The sequence below is a fragment of the Neovison vison genome, chromosome 8 (genome assembly GCF_020171115.1).
Source record: "Neovison vison isolate M4711 chromosome 8, ASM_NN_V1, whole genome shotgun sequence".
Lineage (NCBI taxonomy): Eukaryota > Metazoa > Chordata > Mammalia > Carnivora > Mustelidae > Neogale > Neogale vison.
The window spans coordinates 45,221,376-45,243,153 of record NC_058098.1 but is presented as its reverse complement, the minus strand read 5'-3'; the positions used below and the strand labels follow the sequence as shown (position 1 = coordinate 45,243,153).

Genomic DNA, 21,778 nt, shown 5'->3' with positions numbered 1-21,778 from the left:
GCTAGTGTGATGGTATTTGGAGATAGGGCTTTGGGGACTTGATTAGGTCATCAGAGTAAAGCCCTTAGAAATGGAATTAGTTATAAAAGAGACCCTGGAGCACCTCTTACCACTTCCTCCATGTGACAGCATGGACATGTGACGCAGAGACAGCCATCTATGAACCAGGAAGCAGGCTATCACCAGACACCAAGTCTCCTGACATCTTAATCTTAGACTTTCCAGCCTCCAGGACTGTGAGAAATAAATTTCTGTTGTTACAAGCCACCCAGGGTATGACTTGTTGTTATAGCAGCCCAAACAGACTCAGGCATACCAAAAATCAAAACCAAAGGAAAAATTTTGAAAGAAACCAGAGTTTAAAAATAACTATAGAGGAGCAAGGGTAAGTATTAAAGTAGACTTCTCTTCAGAAATCATAAAAGCAAGAAGCAAGTGGCTGAAAATAAATGTGACTAATGTAGCAGAAAAAGAAAGAAAAAAAAACCCCACCAACATAGTATTCTGTATCCTTCAAAAGTGAAAAAATAAAGATTTTCTCAGACAAACAAAACTTGGGAAATTTGTGATCAGTAGACCTGCCTTGCAAGAAATGTTGAAATAAATTCATCAAAGAGAAGGAAAATTATATAAATCAGAAATATAGATCTACTTTTAAAAAGAAGTGCTTTATATAGAAATAAATGTAGATAAACGAAATCTTTTATTTTTCTTATTCCTAATTGATCTAGCAGATAACAGTTTGTTCCAAATAATAATAGCAATCATGTATTCAATGATTGGATGAGTAATGAATGACAGCAATGGTATGAGGACAGAAGGAAAGAATTGGCAATACTCTATTATGGGTACTTGTATTACCTGTGGAGCAGAATAGTGCTATTCAAACGAGGACTTGGAGTAGTTACAAATGTATATGTCAAACTCAAGAACAATCACCCAAAAAAAAGTTTAAAAAAAAAAAAAGTTATCATGGAGATGCTAAGAAACAAAAAAAAAAAAAACCTGAAATTATACAAAAGGCTCAACTAAAATCAGAGAAGACAAGGGGAACCTGGGTAGTTCGGTCAGTTAAGTGTCCAGCTCTTGGTTTCAGCTCAGGTCATGATCCCAGGGTTGTGAAATCGAGCCCCATGTCAGGCTCTGTGCTGGGTGCACAGCCTGCTTAGGATTCTCTCTGTGAAGGCAGAAAAAGACAGTGATAAGAGGAACAAGTGCAATATGCTAACAGACCTGGTGGATAGTAATCGAACTATATCAATCATCACCTTACATGTCCACAGTCTAAATGTACCAATTAAAAGAAAAAACTGTCAGTGGATTAAAAAAATACTCTATGTTGTCTACAAGGAACTTACTTTACGTTATAAAGGCACAGATTAAAAGTAAAGGGATGGAAAAAGATCCTACAGTAACACAGGTAAATAGAAAGCTGGACTAACTGTATCAATACCAGACAGAGCTGACTTCAGAACAAGGAAAATGATCAGGGATGAAGAGGGGCATTAATAGGTACGCAGAGAAAGCTCCTTCAGGGAGTGATATTTACACTCTCCAAGAGGTGACCCCAAATGGAGCAGGAGAGGCAGCCTTCAAGGAGCATCAAGCAAAGAGGACAGCAAGAGCAAAGTCCTTACAGAGGGCATGAGCTTCATAAAAGTGAGAAAAGATGCCTACTGTGGCCAGAGTGGGGGAAGGGGGACAAAGAGGAAGACCGGGGGAGCTGAGTGCTTCCATGTCCCCAGGTGAGGACTCTAACCTTGATAAGCTTAGAAAGGCACAGTCTAACCACATTTTTCTCTGTAAAATAAAGATAAAGCATCAGCCTCATGGAATTGTGGGAATTACATACTGGCCTGTGAGCACTGAGCTCGGAACCTGGCATAGCAAAGGGAGATTAGTAACAGTAGCCACAACTATGGGGCTCATCATCAAAAATCAAATATTCCTGGGCTCTTCAGCCCCTTGTTCTATGAGTCATTTGTTACTCTTTCTTAACACAGCCTCTTAATTAATTCCAAAATAGATCAATTAATTATGTATATTTCTTTCATCTCCGTTATTAAGAATTATAGACTCCAAAGCCATCAAAGGAGAATCCCTGATAGGCCCAGTTAATCCATCAGCCTACTTTAAAAGACATTCATGGAGATGCCATGACTGTTCCCTAAGGGGATTTTCTCCCTATTTGGAAATTCTTTTCCTGTGTCTACCCTAAGTTCTGCAAAATAGAGTTTAAGTGTGTTTTCACTTATTTTTCGAGGAACTAGCCCAAGTCCAAAGAGTCATTTTTCCAGCTGGTCCCTCCTCAAAGAACATTGCCCCGCTGGTGATCTTGTGGAGCTGTGCATTCCCAGAGGACACTGCCATGCCTTCCCCTTTCCACATCTGTGCATAAGGAAGGTCAAAACAGATTATCTTTAACGGCTTTTCTATCTCTGCCATCTACAATTCCAGGACCAGCTACCGTTTCTCCCTCTGGGAAGTTCACAGTCCTGTAGCGTGAACTTATGAACTGAAAGGAGTATATCTGGACCCATAAAGTTACTCTTGAGATGTCAAAATTAGTGACAATAAATCAGTTAAAAAATTGCATTGAAGTACAATAAATTTCCCACTGGAAAAAAAAATAGCAGTTATATTTGCTGGAAAGACTGAGGAGTCCATAGACTGAAAATTTTGTTAAAATTTTATAAAAATAAAATGTGTTAAATTCTGAGCACTCTCATGGGCTTTGTGGTTGCATAGGTCTTGTACAGATCAATTCTTCATGGAGAATCCCTTATGAAAGGAAGTCTGGCTTTGGAAGAATGAGTCAAGCCTCTCCAGAGGAATGGTCAGGACAGGCTATTACATGGAAAGCCAGCTTTGGCCAGCTCAGTCCCCATGGCTGTTCTTTAGTCTTTTCATTTGCCTCTGAATGGTAATGATGCTGCATGCATTTCCCTAGATACCTGTGGCAGAGCTTTCCAGTCCTCCCAAGTATGTAGTCCAGCCTCCTCTCCTGCTTTACTCCCTTTAGTGGCCCTGTCTCTGACTTCCCACCGTGATAAAACGTAAATCCCTCAGCATCTGCATGCAGCCCTTTGCCTTATTCCAGCCACAGTCTTTCTCTTTATTTACCTGTAATGCGTATAACACCAACTAATGCTTGGCTCTATTGGCACTTCAAGGAATACATTGTGAGAACACTGCTTTAGCAAAGAGAGCCAGTGCCACCTCACTGTTTCTTTCTTATTTTATACCATCTGCTTGGAGTGTCCCTTTCTTCCCACAGGTCTCTGCTAATATCCACAGTCATGCCCCCCTCCAGTACAAAGACTTCTGTGGCTTCTCTCCACTAGCAGAGGACTCTCTGCAGCTCCAGAACGTTATATCTGTACCTGAAGCTTTTTTTCTCTTCTCTTTTTTTTTTTGTCTTCTTGAATATATATTTTATCTCCCCTACAAACTGCATATATATAAGGGTTCTGACATATTTACCTCTGCATTTCTTTACAGCCCTTGTTGGGGCTTTGATGAAAGCAGGCAAATATGTAACTATTAGACTGATAAAATCATGGAGTGCCTGGGTGGCTCAGTGGTTTAAGCATCTGCCTTCAGCTCACGTCATGATCTCAGGGTCCTGGGATCGAGCACCACATCGAGCTCTCTGCTCAGCAGGGAGCCTGCTTCTCCCTCTCTCTCTCTGCCTGCCACTCTGCCTACTTGTGATATCCCTCTCTGTCAAATAAATAAGTAAAATCTTAAAAAAAAAAAAAAAAATACCTGAGAAAACCTGAAATCTCTTCCATTTTGACCTAGAAAGATTTTACGTAGACTTCAAAATTTTCAGGAAAAATTTTAGAGTCCTTTATCTATTTTTCCCCCAAATGATCCTCTGTTATTTAGAGAATGAATCTGTACAATATGAAGATTAAAATATACGGATATACGGAAATAAATATTCTCTTTCTCAGAAGCATATCTTACATTTCTCTTAAAGTTTTTACCCTTGTCTCAATATTGTATGGTTTTCCTACCTTGTCTCTCATTAGGACAATAGTATTTGCAACCCACTTTAGGGATTAACAAAGCATTTGAATGTTTCAGCCACTCTGTAAGGAGAGTAGGGCATACCTCTTCTTTCCTGGGCTCCAGGTACATCCATGTATGTAACTGTAGTAAGTTACCAAGGGGACTTGGTTTCTTGGCAGCCAAACCAAGTCCAAAATTTGAATCTCAGCAGTCTCAACCTGTTTTAAGAGTAGAAAGGTGTTCATTTTCACTTTCACCTCAGTATGTGGATGCTTATTCATGAAAGCCTGTTTACATGTGAGTGCTTCTCTGTACACATCCTGTGTACACTTTGTGGCCATACATATGGAGTCCAGCAGAAACTTGAATGCTGGATCTCTGTGCTGTCACCCACCTCTTGCTTGATAAAGGTAATGCCAAAAAGCTGAGTGCAGAAATCCTAGTCATATCTTTGCTATGAACACACGCCCCCCAGTTTTTAAAACGGGATGCATAACTGGCCAAACTGGGTAAGTCAAGCCACCTGTTCTCTGCATTTATTGCTTTCAGTGTGGCTTGGATCTCAGGAGACCTGTATGTGGCAGTGTTCCGTTTCTGGAAGTTGGAGGTTATCCGTGAGGAACTTAAATGGAGCTCAGCTGTTGGTTACCTTGCTTTGGAGCATCCAGATGTCTTGACTGAGTCCATGAAAGATTAATTCCCACAGATCAAGTGGAGATTTCAGCTAGCTTTCTGTGTCCCAAGGATTCTCCTCTGTGCTAGCTTCCACGGCTGGACACCTCCTTGTGTTGGCACACTAAGCAGTGTTGCAGCATGAACTTCATTGCAATTCCCCGTTTGCAAAGAACTTTCTCTGCTTTCAAGCTGTCTGGCCAAGAGAACTTGGATGTGACAGTGTCGTGGCCTGCACCCAGGCCTGATAAGGAAAAAACCATTTGGGCTGCACTTTCTAGGTTTGTGCTTCCTTCTCAGATGTGCTTCCTTTAGTGATGGGAGCTCCACGTGTGCCTCTTAACTTGCAGCTGGTGAGGAAATCTTACTAATCTCAGGCTCTGGTCATCATGCTAGGGGAAGCCAGTTGTGAGTCATCCAGGAACTTTAGTTTGTTGTGAACACACATGCTCAACAGGGATGAAATGCTGAGTTAAGGTTCTGATTATTAATTGTATTAGCCTTTCTCCTAAGAACCAACTTTTGGTCTTGGTTGTCTCTATGGTGTATTTGTTTCTATTTTATTAAAGCCTACTTTTGTCCTTACTATTTCTTCCCTTCTTGTCTCTTTGAGTTTATTTTTCTTTTGGATTTTAAGTATTTCTTGAGACAGAGGTGTGTCTCATGAAGTTGAGGCTTTATTCCTTGCTAAAAAGAGCATTTAATCCCACATATTCCCTCTCAGTCTGCTTCAACATCTAATATCCACTCTTCTCATGACTATTTAGCCTAACATATTTTTAAATAAGTATGTTTTTTGACTGCTGAGTTATTTAGAAGTATCTTTCTTGATTTCTAATCTTAGAAGTTTGTCCTAGTAGTTATCCTTTGGTTGCAAATTTTTAACTTATTAGTTCTTTGGGCACAGAATTAAGATTGTATGATTTTAGCCCCTTGAAATTTTCAAAGACTTGCTTTATAACCTAGAATAGGGCTTAGCAAACTTTTTCTGTGAAGAACCAGGTAGTAAACCTTTTACGCTTTGTGGCCCACACAGTGTCTGTCATAGCTACTCAGTTCTTTCCTGTGTGAAAACAGGTATAAACAGTATGTAAGTGAAGGTTTATGGCTCTGTTCCAGCAATACTTTAGTTTTTGACTTAGTTTGAATTTCATGTAATTATTATATGTCACAAAATATTTTTATCAACCATTTAAAAAAGTAAAAACCATTCTCAGCTTACAAGCTATACAGAAAAGTCACCAGGCTTGGAATCAGGCCTCATAAGGCTCTACTTGTAGATCCTTAGCCTAGAATATGGTCATTATTTTTTTAAGATTATATTTGATTATTTATTTATTTATTTATTTATGAGAGAGAAAGAGAGAGCATGAGAGGGAGCATGAGAGGGGAGGTCAGAGGGAGAAGCAGACTGCCCATGGAGCTGGAAGCCTGATGCGGTACTCAATCTTGGGACTCCAGGATCATGACCTGAGCCAAAGGCAGTTGCTTAACCAACTGAGCCACCCAGATACCCCAAATATGGTCAATTTTTAAAAAATATTCTAGGCATGCTTGAAAAGAATGTGTCTTCTATAATTGTTGGGTGAAATATTTTGTATGTATCCATTAGGATGAGTTTTTTTGTGTTTTTCAAATCTTTTATATTCTTTTTTAAAAAAATATTTTTAATATAACATTAATCAAGAAGAGGGCACAAATTTAAGTGTACAGCTTGATGATGTTTTCAAAGCAAATGATTTAATGCTTCCCAGATGTAAACATAGGATATTGCCAGCTGCCAGAAATCTCTTTACACTCCCTCCCAATCACTAACCCCTTCAAAAGGTGGTCACTGTTCTGATGTCTGTCACTGTTGATTAGTTTTACCTGCTTTTGAACTTTCTGTGACTGGAACTACATGGTGTGAACTTCTTTGTGTTTGTTTCCTTCACTCAGCATAACATTTGGGTCATTCCCATGATGTTACATGTAGTTGTGGTTTGTTCATTTCATTACTGTGGAATTTTCTGTTGGTTAAATGTACCACAAATTGTTTCATTCATTCTCTTATTGATGGACATTGAGGATATGTCCAGTTTGGTGAATATGTGTGCCTTGCCTTTTCACTTTCATTATGAGCAGAACGTTTTACATTTTTATTAAGGCCAATTAATTTTGTTTCTTTTATGACTGTTGCCTTTTACACCCTAAGAAACCCTTCCCTGACTCCAAATTGTGAAGATATTCTCATGTGTTTTCTTCTGGAAATCTTGTGGTTTTAGGTTTACTATTTTTTTAAGGTTTTTTAGGTTTAAGATTTTATTTATTTATTTGACACAGGGAGAGAAAGAGAGAGAGGGCACAAGAAGGGGGAGTGGCGGGCAGAGGGAGAGGGAAAAGTAGACTCCCCATGGAGCAGGGAGTCTGATGTGGGGATCTATCTCAGAAACTTGGGATCATGACCTGAGCCGAAGGCATGTGCTCAACCAAATGAGCCACCCAGCACCCCTTAGCTTCACTATTTTGATCTATAATCCACCTAAATTTTTTGTGTGTGATATGAGTTAGAGGCCAAGGTTCACTTTTTAAAAATGGCTATCTGTTTGTTTCAGAGCCTTTTTTGAAACAGACTTTCCTTTCCCTATCAAATTGATACGCTGCTTTATTGCCAATCACCTGGATCTATTCTTGGACTCTATGCTCTGTTCTGTTGATATATATGTCTTTCCTGGTACCAACATTATGATATATTAATTACTGTAGTTTTATAGTATCCCTTGAAATTAAGTAATATAAATCTTATTGCCTTGGCTAACTTAAGTTTTTTCATTTTAATATAAATTTAGAATGAGCTTATCTATATCTATAAAAACAGCTTGGTAGAATTTTTATTTGGTTTGTGCTGAATCTCTTGTTCCGTTTCAGCAGACTTGATATCTTAAAAGTATGGAAACTTCCTATCCATGAACATTGTACATCTTTCCATTTCTTAGGTTGTCTCTAATTTACCTCAGTCATGTTTGGTTGTGTGTGTGTGTGTCCTTTGTCAAATTTATTTCTAGGCACTTGATGTTTTTGATGCTATTATGAACAGTATTTGTAAATGTCATTTTCCAGTTGGTGGTAGCTAACATTCAGAAGTGTAATTGATTTTGAGTGTATATTGTATCCTATGACCTTTCAAAATCCAGTTCTAGTTAAATTCCTTTGGATTTCTCATGTACATAATAATATTATCTGTAAATAAAAATAACTTGTTTCTAATCTTTATGTTCCTCTCTTTTTACTTCCTTTCTTTTATTTTCTTTATTGTAATGATTAGGATATGTTGAATAGAAAAGGTGACATAGACATCCTTGCCTTTTCATATCTTAAGTGGAAAACATTTATTATTTCACCATTAATTATGTTACAATTTTTTTTTCCTTAAAGAGTTCATCAAATTGAGGAAGTTCTCTTCTATTCCCAGTTTGCTGGGAATTTTTTTTTAATCACGAATGAGAGTGGAATTTTATGTGTGCTTTTTCTGTATCTATCAAGAAGGCCATATGGTTTTTCTTCTTTATTTTATTAATGTAATAAATTGCACTAGTGGATTTATGATTGTTAGATCAACCTTGGTTTTTTTATGCAAAATTTGATTTGATCAAGATACAGTGTCTTTTAAATATATTTCTGGATTTAATTTGCCAAAAATTTGTAAGAGATTTTTACGTCTTTGTTTAGTATATGTGCTGCCGAAGTGAGCACTTTTACGTCTTTGTTGAGGGATGTTAGTTCATAGATCCCTTATCCCAGTTCCTCACATCCACTCCTTTGAGCAGAGACAGTCTTCTATTTACCATTGTATCTCCAGCCCCTCTCCCAGTGCCAACCACAGAAGAGATATTCCACAAATAAATAGCCTTTGACACAAATTAAAAGACCTTAGCTGGAGACCTGCATTTATTAAATAATTTAAATTATTTAAAATAATAATAATTTCACCCATTAAACCAGTATTTGCTTTCCAACTGTGTGCCAGGTACAGTGGAGGTTTCTCTCTACCATCTCCAACAACTCCTCCTTAGTCTTCTTTGCTAATTCTTCCTCATGTCTCCATCCTCTATAAACATTGAAGGGGCATGAGATTAGTCCTTGAACCTCTTTTCTTGCTCATCTGATCATCCAGTCTCATGGCTATAAACACCATCTGTAACTCACTCTTATGAATCTCCAACAGGAGCATCTCCCTTGACTTCCAGCCTGATCTGTCACCTGATTTGCCACCCCCATACATCAACACCGATATCTAATAGGCATCTCACACTTAGCATATTTAAAATTGAACTGGTGACCCTCCCTTTTAGTCTTCACTTCAGGAAAAGGTGGCTCCAAACTTCGAGTTGCTGGGCGTAAACCGTGGCATCAACCTTAATGCCTCTTTTTCTCAGTCACTTCATTAGTAATCCTCAGCAAATCCTGTCTGCCTTCAGACTATATCCAGACACCTACCACTTCTGCCTCCATTCTGATCCAAGCCATCGCCATCTCTTGCCTGGATCATTCACCAACTCCCTAACTGGTTTCCATAATGCTTGCTTTTTGCAATTTTCCCAAGACAACAGCCAGAACATACTTTTGAAATGTAGGTGAGATCAGATCTCCCACTTCCCTAAACCCTCCAGAAGGCTTTTATCTTGCTCAGAGCAGAAATCCAGAATCCTTTAAGGCCCTTCTTATTAGCTTTCCCAACTTTATTGCCTTTTGTTCTTTTTCTTGCTCACTCAGCTCCAGCCTCTCTGGCTTGCTTGCTATTTCCTAACCATAGCAGTTACACTCCCACCACAGGGCTAGGTATTTGCTGTTCCTTGGCCTGGAATGCTCTTCCATCAGATGTCCTCATAATATGAGGTTCATTCCCTCATTCCTGTCAAGCTTTTACTGAAATGTGATCTTCTCTTTGAAGCCCTCTCTGGCCATATGTTCTAAAATTGGAGGACTTCTCCCCTCAGAAAGAGTCCTATTGATCTTCCTTGCTTTTATTTTTCACCTTAGTGCTTTTCTACCTAATACATATTTTATGTATTTATACTGTTTATTCTCTCACACCTCCAATAAATTGTAAGGTCAATGAAATAAGGAATTTCATTATTCACTGTTGTGTGAATAGAACACAACAGAAATAGAAATGGTGACTAGAACAATGTCTTTCACATAATAAATATTTTTGAATGAATGAATAAACAAGTGAGAGAGTGAATAAATACAAGGGTTACAAGGCAGACCTAGTCCTTGACCTCATGGAGCTGACATTCTCCATATTAATAAATGGAGTCGATGAATTTCTAATGGAGGAAAAAGAAGAGTGAGAGTGAGAAAGGACAGGCACCAGAACTTTGTGGCTTGCCCTGGTAGTAAAAGTGGGTCCAGTGAAGGAAAGCCAAGCCTCTAAAAAGGAAGCAGAAAAGAAATGAAGATAACACAGTTATTTTAGAACCAGAGGAAGGAAGATTCAAGAATGAGGACTATAAGTAGGATCTTATAGCTGTTACCATGATAGTCATCATCTCCTTTAAGAGGCCTGATGTACGCATCAGGTTCCATGCAGAAATATTGCCAATTCCAAACTGGTTTTAGAAGGATGCAAGGCTAGGAGGATGCAAGACTAGGAGGTGCTCAGTGAGACACGGCTGTATATTGTGCATAATCCACACAATGTAGGCCCCTAGAAAGAATAATGCTATTTCTGTAAGTGGCAACATAAGGGAAATAAAGAATAACTTAGTGATAATTGTCATGAGAAGTTTTGCTGAAGAGTTCAAGGTAGAAGAGTATTGTGGAGCAGACCTGTGTTGCTTGATTTGAAAGCCCCGTACCCTGCTAAGGTTAGCATCACTTCCGTGGGTGACAGTCTGGGTGGTCATGACAGGTCTGACACATCAACCAGTTGTTCTCGTGTCTTTGGTTTGACTTTTACTGGTATTGGAAAAGTAAGTGTTTTTCTGTTTTGAATCAACAGGTTCCGTTTTTTGGGCCTCTGTTTGATGGAGCCATAGTGAGTGGAAAGCTGCTGCCAAGTCTTATATGTGCCACATGCATCAATGCCAGCAGGGCCGTGAAGTGCCTCATCCCACTCTACCAGAGCTTGTATCTTTTTGCTTTGAGCATGTAAGCTATTAACCATGCCAGAATCCTGATTTCCAGCAGTTTGTCACAAGAGGTGAGTATTCACTGGGTTGAAGAGGGAAGAGAGAATGTTTTTTCAGTGCGTGTTGAAAATAACATCGTGTGATCTTTATACCATCTGTTAATTTATATTAAATATAATAATATTGTGCTTCACCAAACTCCAAAAGACTTTATTTTCATACTGTAGCCAAATAAGTCTGTGCTAAGACGGTCTGTGACTGTCAAGAGAGGCTCATCCCTTCTCAGTGTTTTGCCTGAGGTCGGGTTCCCTGCTACCTGTCCCTTTGGGTTGCAGTCTGAAGTGTAGAAGGTGGGATGCTGAGGAAACTGGAGTGGGGTCACCCAGAGTGCCTACCCAAAACCAACAGCAAATGAAATGATTCTAATCAGTCAAAGAGTGGGACAAGTGCCACCTGAAGTTGAAATGGACTCCTAGGAGGTCAGAGGAGGGGTCAATTGCATCTGGCTGGGGGGACAGGGAAAGGCATCCTCAGTGAAGTTGCACTGGAACTTGTCAGTGAGAATGGCTAAAAGTCTTTTTGTAATTTTTCCCATATCTTCACCAACTCTTGATCCTCTCTCTAAAACCAGAAGAAATTTCACTTTTGTAATTTTTTTCTCAGACATCAGTTGGCACACTTTTTAATCTTTTAAGTCCAGGCACAATGTCTGACTATAAGAAAAAGAAATTAAGGTGACTTCATAGAATTACTACAAAAGGCATCTGACCTCCTAGTAAAACTTGGAATCTCTTTTGTTCCTAATTAGTATCGACAATGAGTATAAACATGTGTTCGACCTCTCTCTATACTTTTTCCATTCCAACCATAGGGGATGTTGCTAAAGGGTGGGGGTGAGGGTAGGTGAGAAATCTCATGTGTGAATAGATACAGTTCATGAAAAATACGTTTCATTAAAATCCTGGTCACTGCATTGACTGATATTCTGTCTTGAGTTTAAAAAAAAAATACATATGCCATGTGGCAACTTGGAATTATCATAGAAATTAGTAGTAGAAAAGAGCTATTAGGTCCCATCTGGTCCCTCCCTGGGGGCCAGGGCAGCATTATTCCCTTCTGCGTGCTCCCTCGCACTTTGTCCAGGCCGGTGGTACATGTTTGGGAGATGGCATTCTTCGAAGTGATATCCGCAGCACTCTAGTTTTACTCTTAGAGCGGGTGTCAATTCAGCCTTCAGCATGGGGGTTTTATTTCACAAATGCTTGAAAGAGGTTCTTGGCAGAAATGAGAAAGACCTATTCAGCAGTTGGCTTGTCAGTTTGCATGTCAACGAGGATGAGCTGGACACTCATCAGTCAAGTATGTTGGACCAAGGCAAGGAAAAATCATCTGCAAATGAGAGAATTCTGCTTTCTAGAAGTCCATTGTGATTTCTGTCACGTCACCATCCCCACTTATCAAACTTCTCATTACAAAGGACATGCTTTGTTATTTTGTTCGACACTGCTTTCTCAAATAAGAATGAATATAGCACCAGAATAATCAGGTTCAGGGAAAACAATATTGTTACAAGTTCAAAGGATAAGATTCAGCATCACTTGAAAACTTTTTGAGAAACCACATTGGACTGATGTGGATGCCAGCCAGGGCTACTGATACTAATGTGGGTGAGTAAATACTGTATTCTCCGGGACTCATGAAGTAACCAGGTTGACATCTCAGAGTTCAACTTGGTATAGAAATTAAGAAAGGGAAAGTAACAAAACCTATCATGTCGATATTATAAAAATTTAAGTATTTTTCTTTTATCTTTTACCTTGAGAAGATTCAGTGCATGCTGTTCAAATAAATTACTTAAAACAAGAAATAAAATACTATCTATAAATCTATCTATCTTTTATAAAGATGTAATCAGTAGGGAAAACTTTGCAATCACTGAACTACTCTTTTATTTAATTTCTACCTGCAAAAGTGCTCATAAAGGCCAGAAACCCGAAGTATAATAAGAAGAAAAGTTGAGAAAAGTAGGGCAAAAAAAGAAAAAGGAAAGAGTGGGGGTTGGGGATTTTTTTTTATTTTTGTTCTTTAGAACATTAATAATGAATAATTTTTACACTTTTTAAATAATTGTGTAGCAGCTGATGTCTGGAATTTGCTGCTTCATTGAGATAAGCCTTAGATCTGAATTTTGAAAAACACTGAATAACCTAACACATCCTAATCACAGGTGTCCTCTTGCATTCTCATTTAGCAAACAAACAGTGTGGACTGAGCACCAGGAGCTTGGGATACACAAGGGAGCAAGGCAAACAGGGTTTTTGCCCTATACCTCAGAGAAGATACACAAACGAATAACGTTGTATAAAGCAACTAAGTAGAGGGTGTGGGTAAAACAGGGCAAGGGAAGAGGCTCTATGCAGAGAAAGCAGGTAGGCTGAGTTGGAGGGATGACAGGGAAGCTGTCCCCAGGGAGTTGGGATGGCATTCCAGGCTGCCTGCACCTTAGCAAGAATAGGAGTCCGAGTGTCCTCAAGTGGGAAAGTTGGGCTTTTTAGCATTTAATGCGTGGTCAGGCCCATCAGGGTACAGGCAGACACAAAACCAAGCTTTCAGCAGAGGTGGTTTTCTGGGTGATTCCTGAGGAAGCCAAGCTTCCCCAACCCTGTCACCTCATGGCCCACCTTGAAAGTTCTAAAATTAGCCCAGCATCAAGGCTGCTTGATGCCAGGGGCAACTATCTCAAGCCTCTGTAGGTCCCCCCAAGGGCTAAGAAGATCAGTAATACTTTGGACACATCTAAAACCAGGGCTAGGACCAAGGGGTCCCAGAAGAGAATGAAAATATGGGGCCCCTTGTTCAAAAAGTAAGGAAAGTGCCTTTAAACATGCTATAGTGTGAAGCTTTTTCCATTCTTTTGTGCTTTTTCTCTCAACTTGTTATGGTGTTTTTTATTTGCTTATTACTATTACTTTAAGTCAAGACATACTAAAAATTTAAGTTATTAGCATTAGTTTTATCAGTCCTTATGTTGTTTAATAGACAAATAAAAAGCATTTAACTCATATATGGAATCACCACAATGACACAGCTCATATTTTGTAACTCGTACATGGATATTTCTGTTCTTAACAATGAAAACACCACACAAACTAAATTACCTATTTTTATCTTATTCTTCATATGCACATATTGTACCAGCACTGTTACTTCAGTTTACTGATGAGTAAGAAAGGACTGACAGGAAACGGAACTGTGAGTCCCCTGTTTTTCCCTCTCCTTCTCTGTCATCATTTTCAGAGTGAGTTGTTGGCTAACACAGGGAAGTAACACAAGTAAGTACATATAGGATTACTTGGTTATTCTTCTTTCTTAGGACAACGCTGCTTTCTTTCTGTGCTCATAGCAAGTTCTGGTTCAGGTAGAGTATGGCCTCTCAGGATAGTCTCTTTCCCCACCTACTCAGTCTTCCCCGTGTGCTCTCTCTGAGTCTCTCTGACCTTCCAGGCATTGTGGCTCTACCATAGTCCTGTCCTTGGGGCTCTGCTTAAGACTTATATACAAGAATCAGCATGTACATGTGAACAGAACATGTTCTGTACATTTCCTCTATGCATGCTCCATTGCCTCATCAGACTTCAAGTGCAAGACACAAGATCAAAGATAAAATTATTAAGAACTTCAAGAGAGCAACAGCAGAGTATTAAACCAAGCAGGGCCCATTGAGAGCACTGTGCAGCTGCTCAGGTCACATGCCCATGAAGCCCTCCCTGGAACCCATTCCAAACCCTCCCTCTACCCCCAGTATGAGCTTTTCCCCCATGAAATATATTAGATTTTTTTCCTTCCCTAAAGCCTGACAATATACCCCGGCAACATTTTATTGGCATATGAACCAAGACCTAGTAAGGAATGAAGCGTCTTGCATGCATGGCCCTAGAAGACACAATTCATATAAGAGACCACATTTCTGAGAAAGCATTGCTCTTACCTGTTGCCCTGAGATATTAGGTATAGTAATGAATGCTGACAAAGAATGGGAAATTTATTTGTCAACACCAGTCATTATATGGGCAAACTTGTATCCCCATTTTCTTTCTAATATTGAGGTCACGTTGTTAAATAGAACATTGCCAAACTGTTCATGGCATCCAAATGTCACTCAGGTATCAGAATTACTATTGTATGAACAAAGCACACATTGTTTAGTTCAAACCTTCTTTCAGTCCTTTAGAGAGGAAGTGCTTGTTTTTTTTTGTATTGACCATAGATAGCCAACCATTGAGCCTGATGACAAATGAAGAAAAGAGCCAAAGGAGGTAGTTTGCATCTCTTGTGCCCTCCCCACCTAATGACCGACACTTCAGTGCCCTAAAATAGTGTCAGTTGCAATTCAATATTTAACTCGGAGTAAAAATGTGAGCAGTAAACATATCAAGTTTGTTCAGTAATGTTCAAGAAAATAAAACATTTCTTATGAAACAGAGGAGTGGGCACATTGTTAGAATGGATTTGCTTCTCTGCAATCTTTTTGAGCAGTAAATCCCCCTTAGAATCTATATCAATGGAGTTCTTGTTTGGGGTACCCTTGGCTAAATGATCAAACAGTTGGAACTGTGTAGTGACGGCCCACACAAGACTGAAGAATATACTATTGTCATACATGATCAAAAAAAAAAAGTGAACACAGTAGGGAGTTTGGAAAGCACCCTCGGTAACAGTTCAGTCCAGCCCCTTTGTCCTTGATGGGTTTTCTGGTAACTTCCTCAGCAGGCTAAATCAAATCTGTCAAGTGGAGCCCTTGTCCCGTGGCCACTGCTCTTCTGAGTGACGAGGGCCAACTCACCTGCCATCTGCTTTTTCTATCCCTCGTGGGCAATCAGGGGGCCGGTCCCATGCCTAGAGTGTTGTAAATGGGAAGCTTGCCACATGTTATGTTTACAGTTCCCAAGCCAACTAAAGATTCCAAAATCAAATCATGCTCGGCTGGTAGAAGTTCCCCAGATCGTCAGAACCAGGGCTCTCTCATTCTCCTCCTCAGCTAACTTGTTTCAGGGATGAGATTGCCACATGATGTGCAGCGTGCTTGTTAGGAGGAGCTCACCCTGAATCAAACAGATGGTGGCTTTTTAAAAATCAACGTCCACTTCAATAGAACAATAGCCACAGTGGCATTTGCCATCTCTCCTCTCTGGAACTATCAGCATTTGATGGAGAGAACTGGGCTGCCTAAGGAAAACTAATTTTGTACCTCTTCCTTAAGTGAAATTTAGTTTCATTTTCAATTAATGGATATAGTTGATAATACTCTAGCTTCTCCCTTAGACTCTTGACTTCCTAATACCATTGCTAAGTTCTGGTCTCAATTTATACACCTTCAGAAGTGGCCTCTCTCCCTAAAGCTGTAACAATTCTGTTTCTTACTTTTCTGGTAGGATCTTTGGTTCATTTTCCTGGGAAGATCTTTAATTTCCTCCATTTGGTTCTATCTGCTCAAGAAAAGTTTATGAAAAGGAGTCAGACAGTGCCATCTAGTTTATTTTGCCATGCAGAACGAGTGGAAATATGAATAAGATATTCCAAGTGATGGGTCAGTATTTGCTGTTTTGCTCTAAAAATTCACATCACATCTGAGAACCACAGAAGCTTCCACATGGCAGAGAGGACGCATACACACACACACACACACATACATACACACACACACACACACACACACAGTGGGGGTGGGAGTGGAGGTGATGGAGGCATTAAAGGGGCAGTGGGAGGAGTTCTGAGAGAAGGGGAGGGCCTGATCTAAGGCAATGAATGGGAATGGCAGGGGGATGGATGGGATTCCTGTGTAAAACTGCTAGACTAATTCAGAATGGGGCCTGCTAGATTTGCTGGGGTATGGAGGGTCGTGAGAAGACAGTCAGGGACAGACCTTGCGGGAGCATCATGTTTGAGGAGTAGGCTTAGGAGGAGGAGGTGGAGGTAGAGAGGGAGGCAGAGGAAAAGTAGAGAACAGTGTCATAGAAAAGCGAGGAGCAGAGAAATGAAGGGTTACCTTCAGCAGAGTGGTCAAGCAGGACACACCTTCCTGAAGGGTCTTGTCCATAGCTGATTCTAGCAGTCCCATGTCTTCATCCAAAGCATTGAGGATGATAGGAGCTAGAACTGAATTACTTCAAGAAAAGAAGCAAACATATCAGATGATAACAGCTCTGAGAAAAAGATGACACTCCTGTGTGGAATGGAAGTGCCTGAGAATGGGAAAAGCATGGGAGGGGGCCAGAATTAAGAACCGCCATCAGAATGGAGTCATGCCCCAGATGGGAGGGCATGGACGTGCTTTCCCAAGCCACACTTCTAAACAGGCCCAAAGGCAAAATGTCATTATGAAGGGATTTGCACCACCCAGTATCAGCTCCACCATACACTCTACTAAAGGCAACAAGTGTACGAGAAATTTTGGGTAGGTAAACAATATCCTCTTCTCAGAAGACAGAGGAAGCAAAGGAGGGAAACTCTTGTTTTAGATCTGTTCCTTAGCAGTTTGAAAGATGAGATTTGTGACTTTGAATATTGCAGAAGGTAATGACTTTTTACTAGATTTCATGTAAGAGCAGGAGAAAAGCAAGTAGACCTGTACCTTGACGCTTGGGAAGCACGTTTCAGAAAGTAGGGTTCAGATCAAGGAATGGCGCATTCCCATGGGTGGGTTGAGACTATAAAAGGGAATAAGAAATGAGAGATTTTTTTTTTATTATGAGGCTTAAACTGTCTCTGAGAGAGAAGGGGAAGCACAGAAGAGCAGCCTGTATAAGTGCCAGTGTGGGTTCCGATGAGTGCATGTTTAACACAGGTGCATCAATACTGAAACAGGAGCGCCACGCTGCCCTGACAGAAGCGTGCCATGTTAACCTTTACCCCACTTGTCCTCCCATCTTCTTCATATGGGAAGGGACAGAAAAGAGTCTGAAAAGTGTCTGACTAAAACTCAAATCACTGAGAACACAGTAAGAAGGGAAAAAAAGGAAAAAATAACTGGGCCCTGAAAGTAAGGGCCAGCCTTTAAGGCCAGTATATGTCTAGTTGTAGAACAAATTTCCAACAATGGTCTCATATCCATGAGAACTATTTTTTTTTTCTTTTGAGAAATCAAGTAAAATAAAGGATGCACCCAGAACTGAAAACAGGAAAATATTTTCCTTATTTTCAAATAGGACTATATGGATGAATTTTGGAAATGTTGCATGGACCCCTTGTAAATTGTTAGACTAGATTATTAAATAGCTTCTGAGCCTTCAGAAAAGAATGAGTATACAAAGAACAAAATATCCCCAAATATACTCATGGTGTTTGATAAAATTACTATTTTTAGAGAGTAGAGAAAGCTATTTATTTATTTATTTTAAGATTTTATTTATTTGAGAGAGATAGAGCATAAGCAGGGAGGAGAAGGAGAAACAGACTCCCCACTGAGCAGGGAGCTTGACATGGGGCTTGATCCTAGGGATCATGACCCCGCCTGCCAAAGTCAGACCTTAACAGACTGAGCCACCCAGCAGCCCCTAGAGAAAGCTTTTAAATATAAAATATTAATTTCAGTAAAACACAAGATAAAGTATCGCAGTCATCTGGCAAATAGGAGAGAGAAACCTGGGCCCAAGGAGTTGGGTGACTTTACTCTGGCCAAACATACAATGAATTAATTCATGGACCGCCAGTTGACTGGGCCTTTGTGTCTCTGGTACTGTGTGGGCACCACGACTTTGCCCTACCCTTCTGCCATGGAACAGCTTTTTTATCAGTAACTCTCACAGAGGTCTAGACACATGTTTATCAAAATACCATTTGGCAGAAAGCTAAGAGGGTTAACTCAGTTGACACAAGGCAAAATAAGAAACTGGGATTACATCAATAGATGAGACTTGGAGACCTAAACCAACAAGGTGAGATTTACTAATAGACTAATAGACTAATGCCATGCGCCTGTTAGATGATCAGCTGTGTGTGTACAGGATAGGGATGATGGGGCATGACAGCAGGCCCTGGGAAATATCTGAGGATTTTGCTTAAGCACAGACTTGACCTCAGAGGTGATGCAGCGGCCTACCAGTGTTCTCTTGGACCACAGCCTGAGACACCTGAGGTGCGGGTCACAGAAACAAAGGCATGGTCCCTCTGCTCCTGCTGCCTCAGACTGCATTGTGAACATGGCGCTGCTCCGGGGCCCACACCATCAGGAGAGACCTTGACCAACCTAGACCATGTCCACATAGACCGTGACCACTGCACCTAGAGGTCTCAGGGAGCCACTAAAACAAGAAGTTGTTGTTTCAGGAGCGTGTGGGTTTTTTAAAAAGGAGACAATGCTACAGAACTGGGACCAATAAACAGAGGCAACCAGAAAGCAGCTTTTAGCTTAAAGCCAATGTTCAAAAACCAGAGCCGACAAACCAGCTGCCTGCAGGCTGAATCCAGCCCCCAGATGGGTTTTGTTTGAACTGCACTTGGCCTCCAAGAATGAGTTTGTCAGCCTCATTGAAAAATCAGGATATTTTACATTTTCAGAAATTTAGGATTCTGACTTCTCTTCAAGAGCTTCTGACCCCACTGGGCCCCCTTTCTTGCTGGCAGCAGTCAGCCTCCTTATAGGCTGTGTGCTCCCCTGTCACCATAGCTCACCTGGTCTACATGTGGCCCAGTGCTGAGGCCTGGTGGCAGGCAGCACCCCCCCCAAGCCCAGCTGGCTTCTGTCTTCAGGATGGGCCAAGCAGGTAGCACGGTGCCTCGTCTTTGGTGAGGAATCCGTAAGTGTCACCCTGATTTTTATTACATCACTAGCTTGGAGTTTTAAACCTCTGTAGTCAGAACTGGAACCACACAGCTGTGGACTTAGGTCTCTGGAAGTACTTCTTTTTTCCCATCACAGGTGTTAAAGGTTGGAGACTGTCTTCCCTCCGTGACAAGTGGCATGCACTCCTCCTTGTTAAGGCATGGCTCCCTGTAGTTGGGGCTGTCCCCCACCTTGGCGCCTGATGGGGCCTGCAAGAAGCACATGGTGTGGGGAAAGTCTTCAAGAAGGGGGACCAAGAAGCCATTTTGCACTTCTTTGCTATAAAGTGACTTATCACTATGAGACAAAAGACCATCCCTTGCAGAAAAGTTAACGTAAATCTCACAATCTGTGCAGAAACCAGGCTGGTGGCAGCGTGATTAGGGAAATAACTTTCTGCTCTGCCCCTCTCGGTTCCATGGCTGTGGGGTCACAATGTCTCAGAGCCAGTTCTTCACAGGCCTGTGCTCCTTCCTACGGCAGGACCTAAGGGTACGGTGAGCTCCGCTGACCCCAAACACTCCGTTTGTGTCTCTCCTATGGCACAGATCACTAATCCCCCCACCCTGCCCCCCAACAGCCATCTAGGCTTCTGACACTCTCTCTGCCAGACAGGGCCTCCCTCTTTCCTCTTCTGTCTTTTGATTATACTACAAGCTGCCCAATAGGGACCTTGTCTCCATTTGGTTGATATCTCTGTCTCATATACCTCCTGGTACATTATGACTCTGTGTGTGAAGAAAGAGAGGGAGGGAGAGAGATTGATTTGATAAAAGAAAAAAAAAATTGGTACACAAAGACAAAAATAAATCATTATTTTACAAAACTGAATTTTTTCAAAATTGAAAACCTCATTTATCCAAGAAATATGGCTCTACAAAGAGAATATGTATCTGTGTAGGTTTATATAGATATATCGTCAAAATCCCTTTTATTCCACTTCTGCATGTTTAAGTTTACACCCATATCCCCAACACTCAGAAGAACACGTGGCACATATCAGGTACTCAGTAACTAGTTTTTGAGCAAACCATATTGGCAAAAATACATACATGATAGTATTCAAGAGAAAAGTGTTAGAATTTTTACTGAAAAACTGGTTTCTATGTGTATTTTTCTTTTTAGTGAATGATAGTGTTTTGTGCATATTTTGAATTCCTTTGCATTCAAAGTAATAATCCATTCATCACCACCCTAAAAAGGTATTGAAGAACATCATGTGAAAATCCTGACAATTAGAATGGTGACTTTATAGTTGGTCTCAAAATTAATGGAATCTTCCGGAGAACCATGAAAAGTAAAAGCTATTCAGTGATAGCCTTTTCCTACAGTGATAAATTTATTTAGTTGGTTTTTGAGAGACAGTTTAGATTCAAAGAGTGTTTAACTCAGAAAACTTACAGACAGGAAGGAAGTGAGAAGGAAACATATGTTTCCAGGAAAGCCATGGGCTCCCAAAAGAGGCGTGCCCCTTCAGTCCCAGGAAGAAAGAAGCCTCTGGAAAGGCCTTTAACTAATGTTGGTGTCAGAGTAGATTTCCAAATCCTAGGGATGTAGTTGTGGGTTTTTTTTTTTTTTCTTTCTTTTTTTTTTTTTTGCATTCTTAATTGTATGTAAATTTTATACACGTAAATAAAACGCCTGCAATGCCTAAGGGAAGCTTTCCGCATGTCTGAGACCTGGAGCAGGCTGGGCCCTGGCTGCACATGCAAATACTGACAGCTGAAGTCACTTGTTGGAAAGTCCGCAAACTCTGGTTACAGCTGCATTTGTCAGTAGCTTTAAGGGAAGTGTAATCAGCCAGAGAGATTAATTTGCATCTCAATTAGAAAAGAGTAGGGAGGAAGCACTAGGGTTTGGTGCTGGAAGGTTGTGGAAGAAATCTCACCAAGCACAAAAGCCTCCCTCGCTCCGTCCTCCAGCTGAGTGGAGGACAATATCTGAGGTTTCGTTTCCATAGGGACCAGAAGCCTGCTGGGCCCCAGAAGAATCTCCGGTTTGCACCGTAATCATTTGGTCATGATGACACAAATTCCACTGTTGTTCCCAAATACATTTTGCTATTAGAAAGCTGTTAGAAAAGTGGAAATGGTCATCATGTCAAAAGCATGCAAGAGGGTATTTGCTGACCCTACGTACCTTTTTCCATAGTGCT

General features: G+C 40.6%; 1 protein-coding gene across 4 annotated transcripts in view; it reads left to right on the top strand.

Moving 5' to 3' along the window:
* Positions 1-21,778, top strand: part of RALGAPA2 (Ral GTPase activating protein catalytic subunit alpha 2) — a 327,482-nt gene that overhangs the window by 233,469 nt on the left and 72,235 nt on the right. For 3 of the 4 annotated variants that reach the window (XM_044263547.1, XM_044263546.1, XM_044263549.1), the window contains one exon: positions 10,673-10,800. In XM_044263547.1, the coding sequence (XP_044119482.1) occupies positions 10,673-10,800 (128 nt within the window). Of the gene's footprint in view, positions 1-10,672; positions 10,874-21,778 lie in introns of all 4 variants that reach the window. The other variant, XM_044263548.1, reaches the window with a different exon arrangement.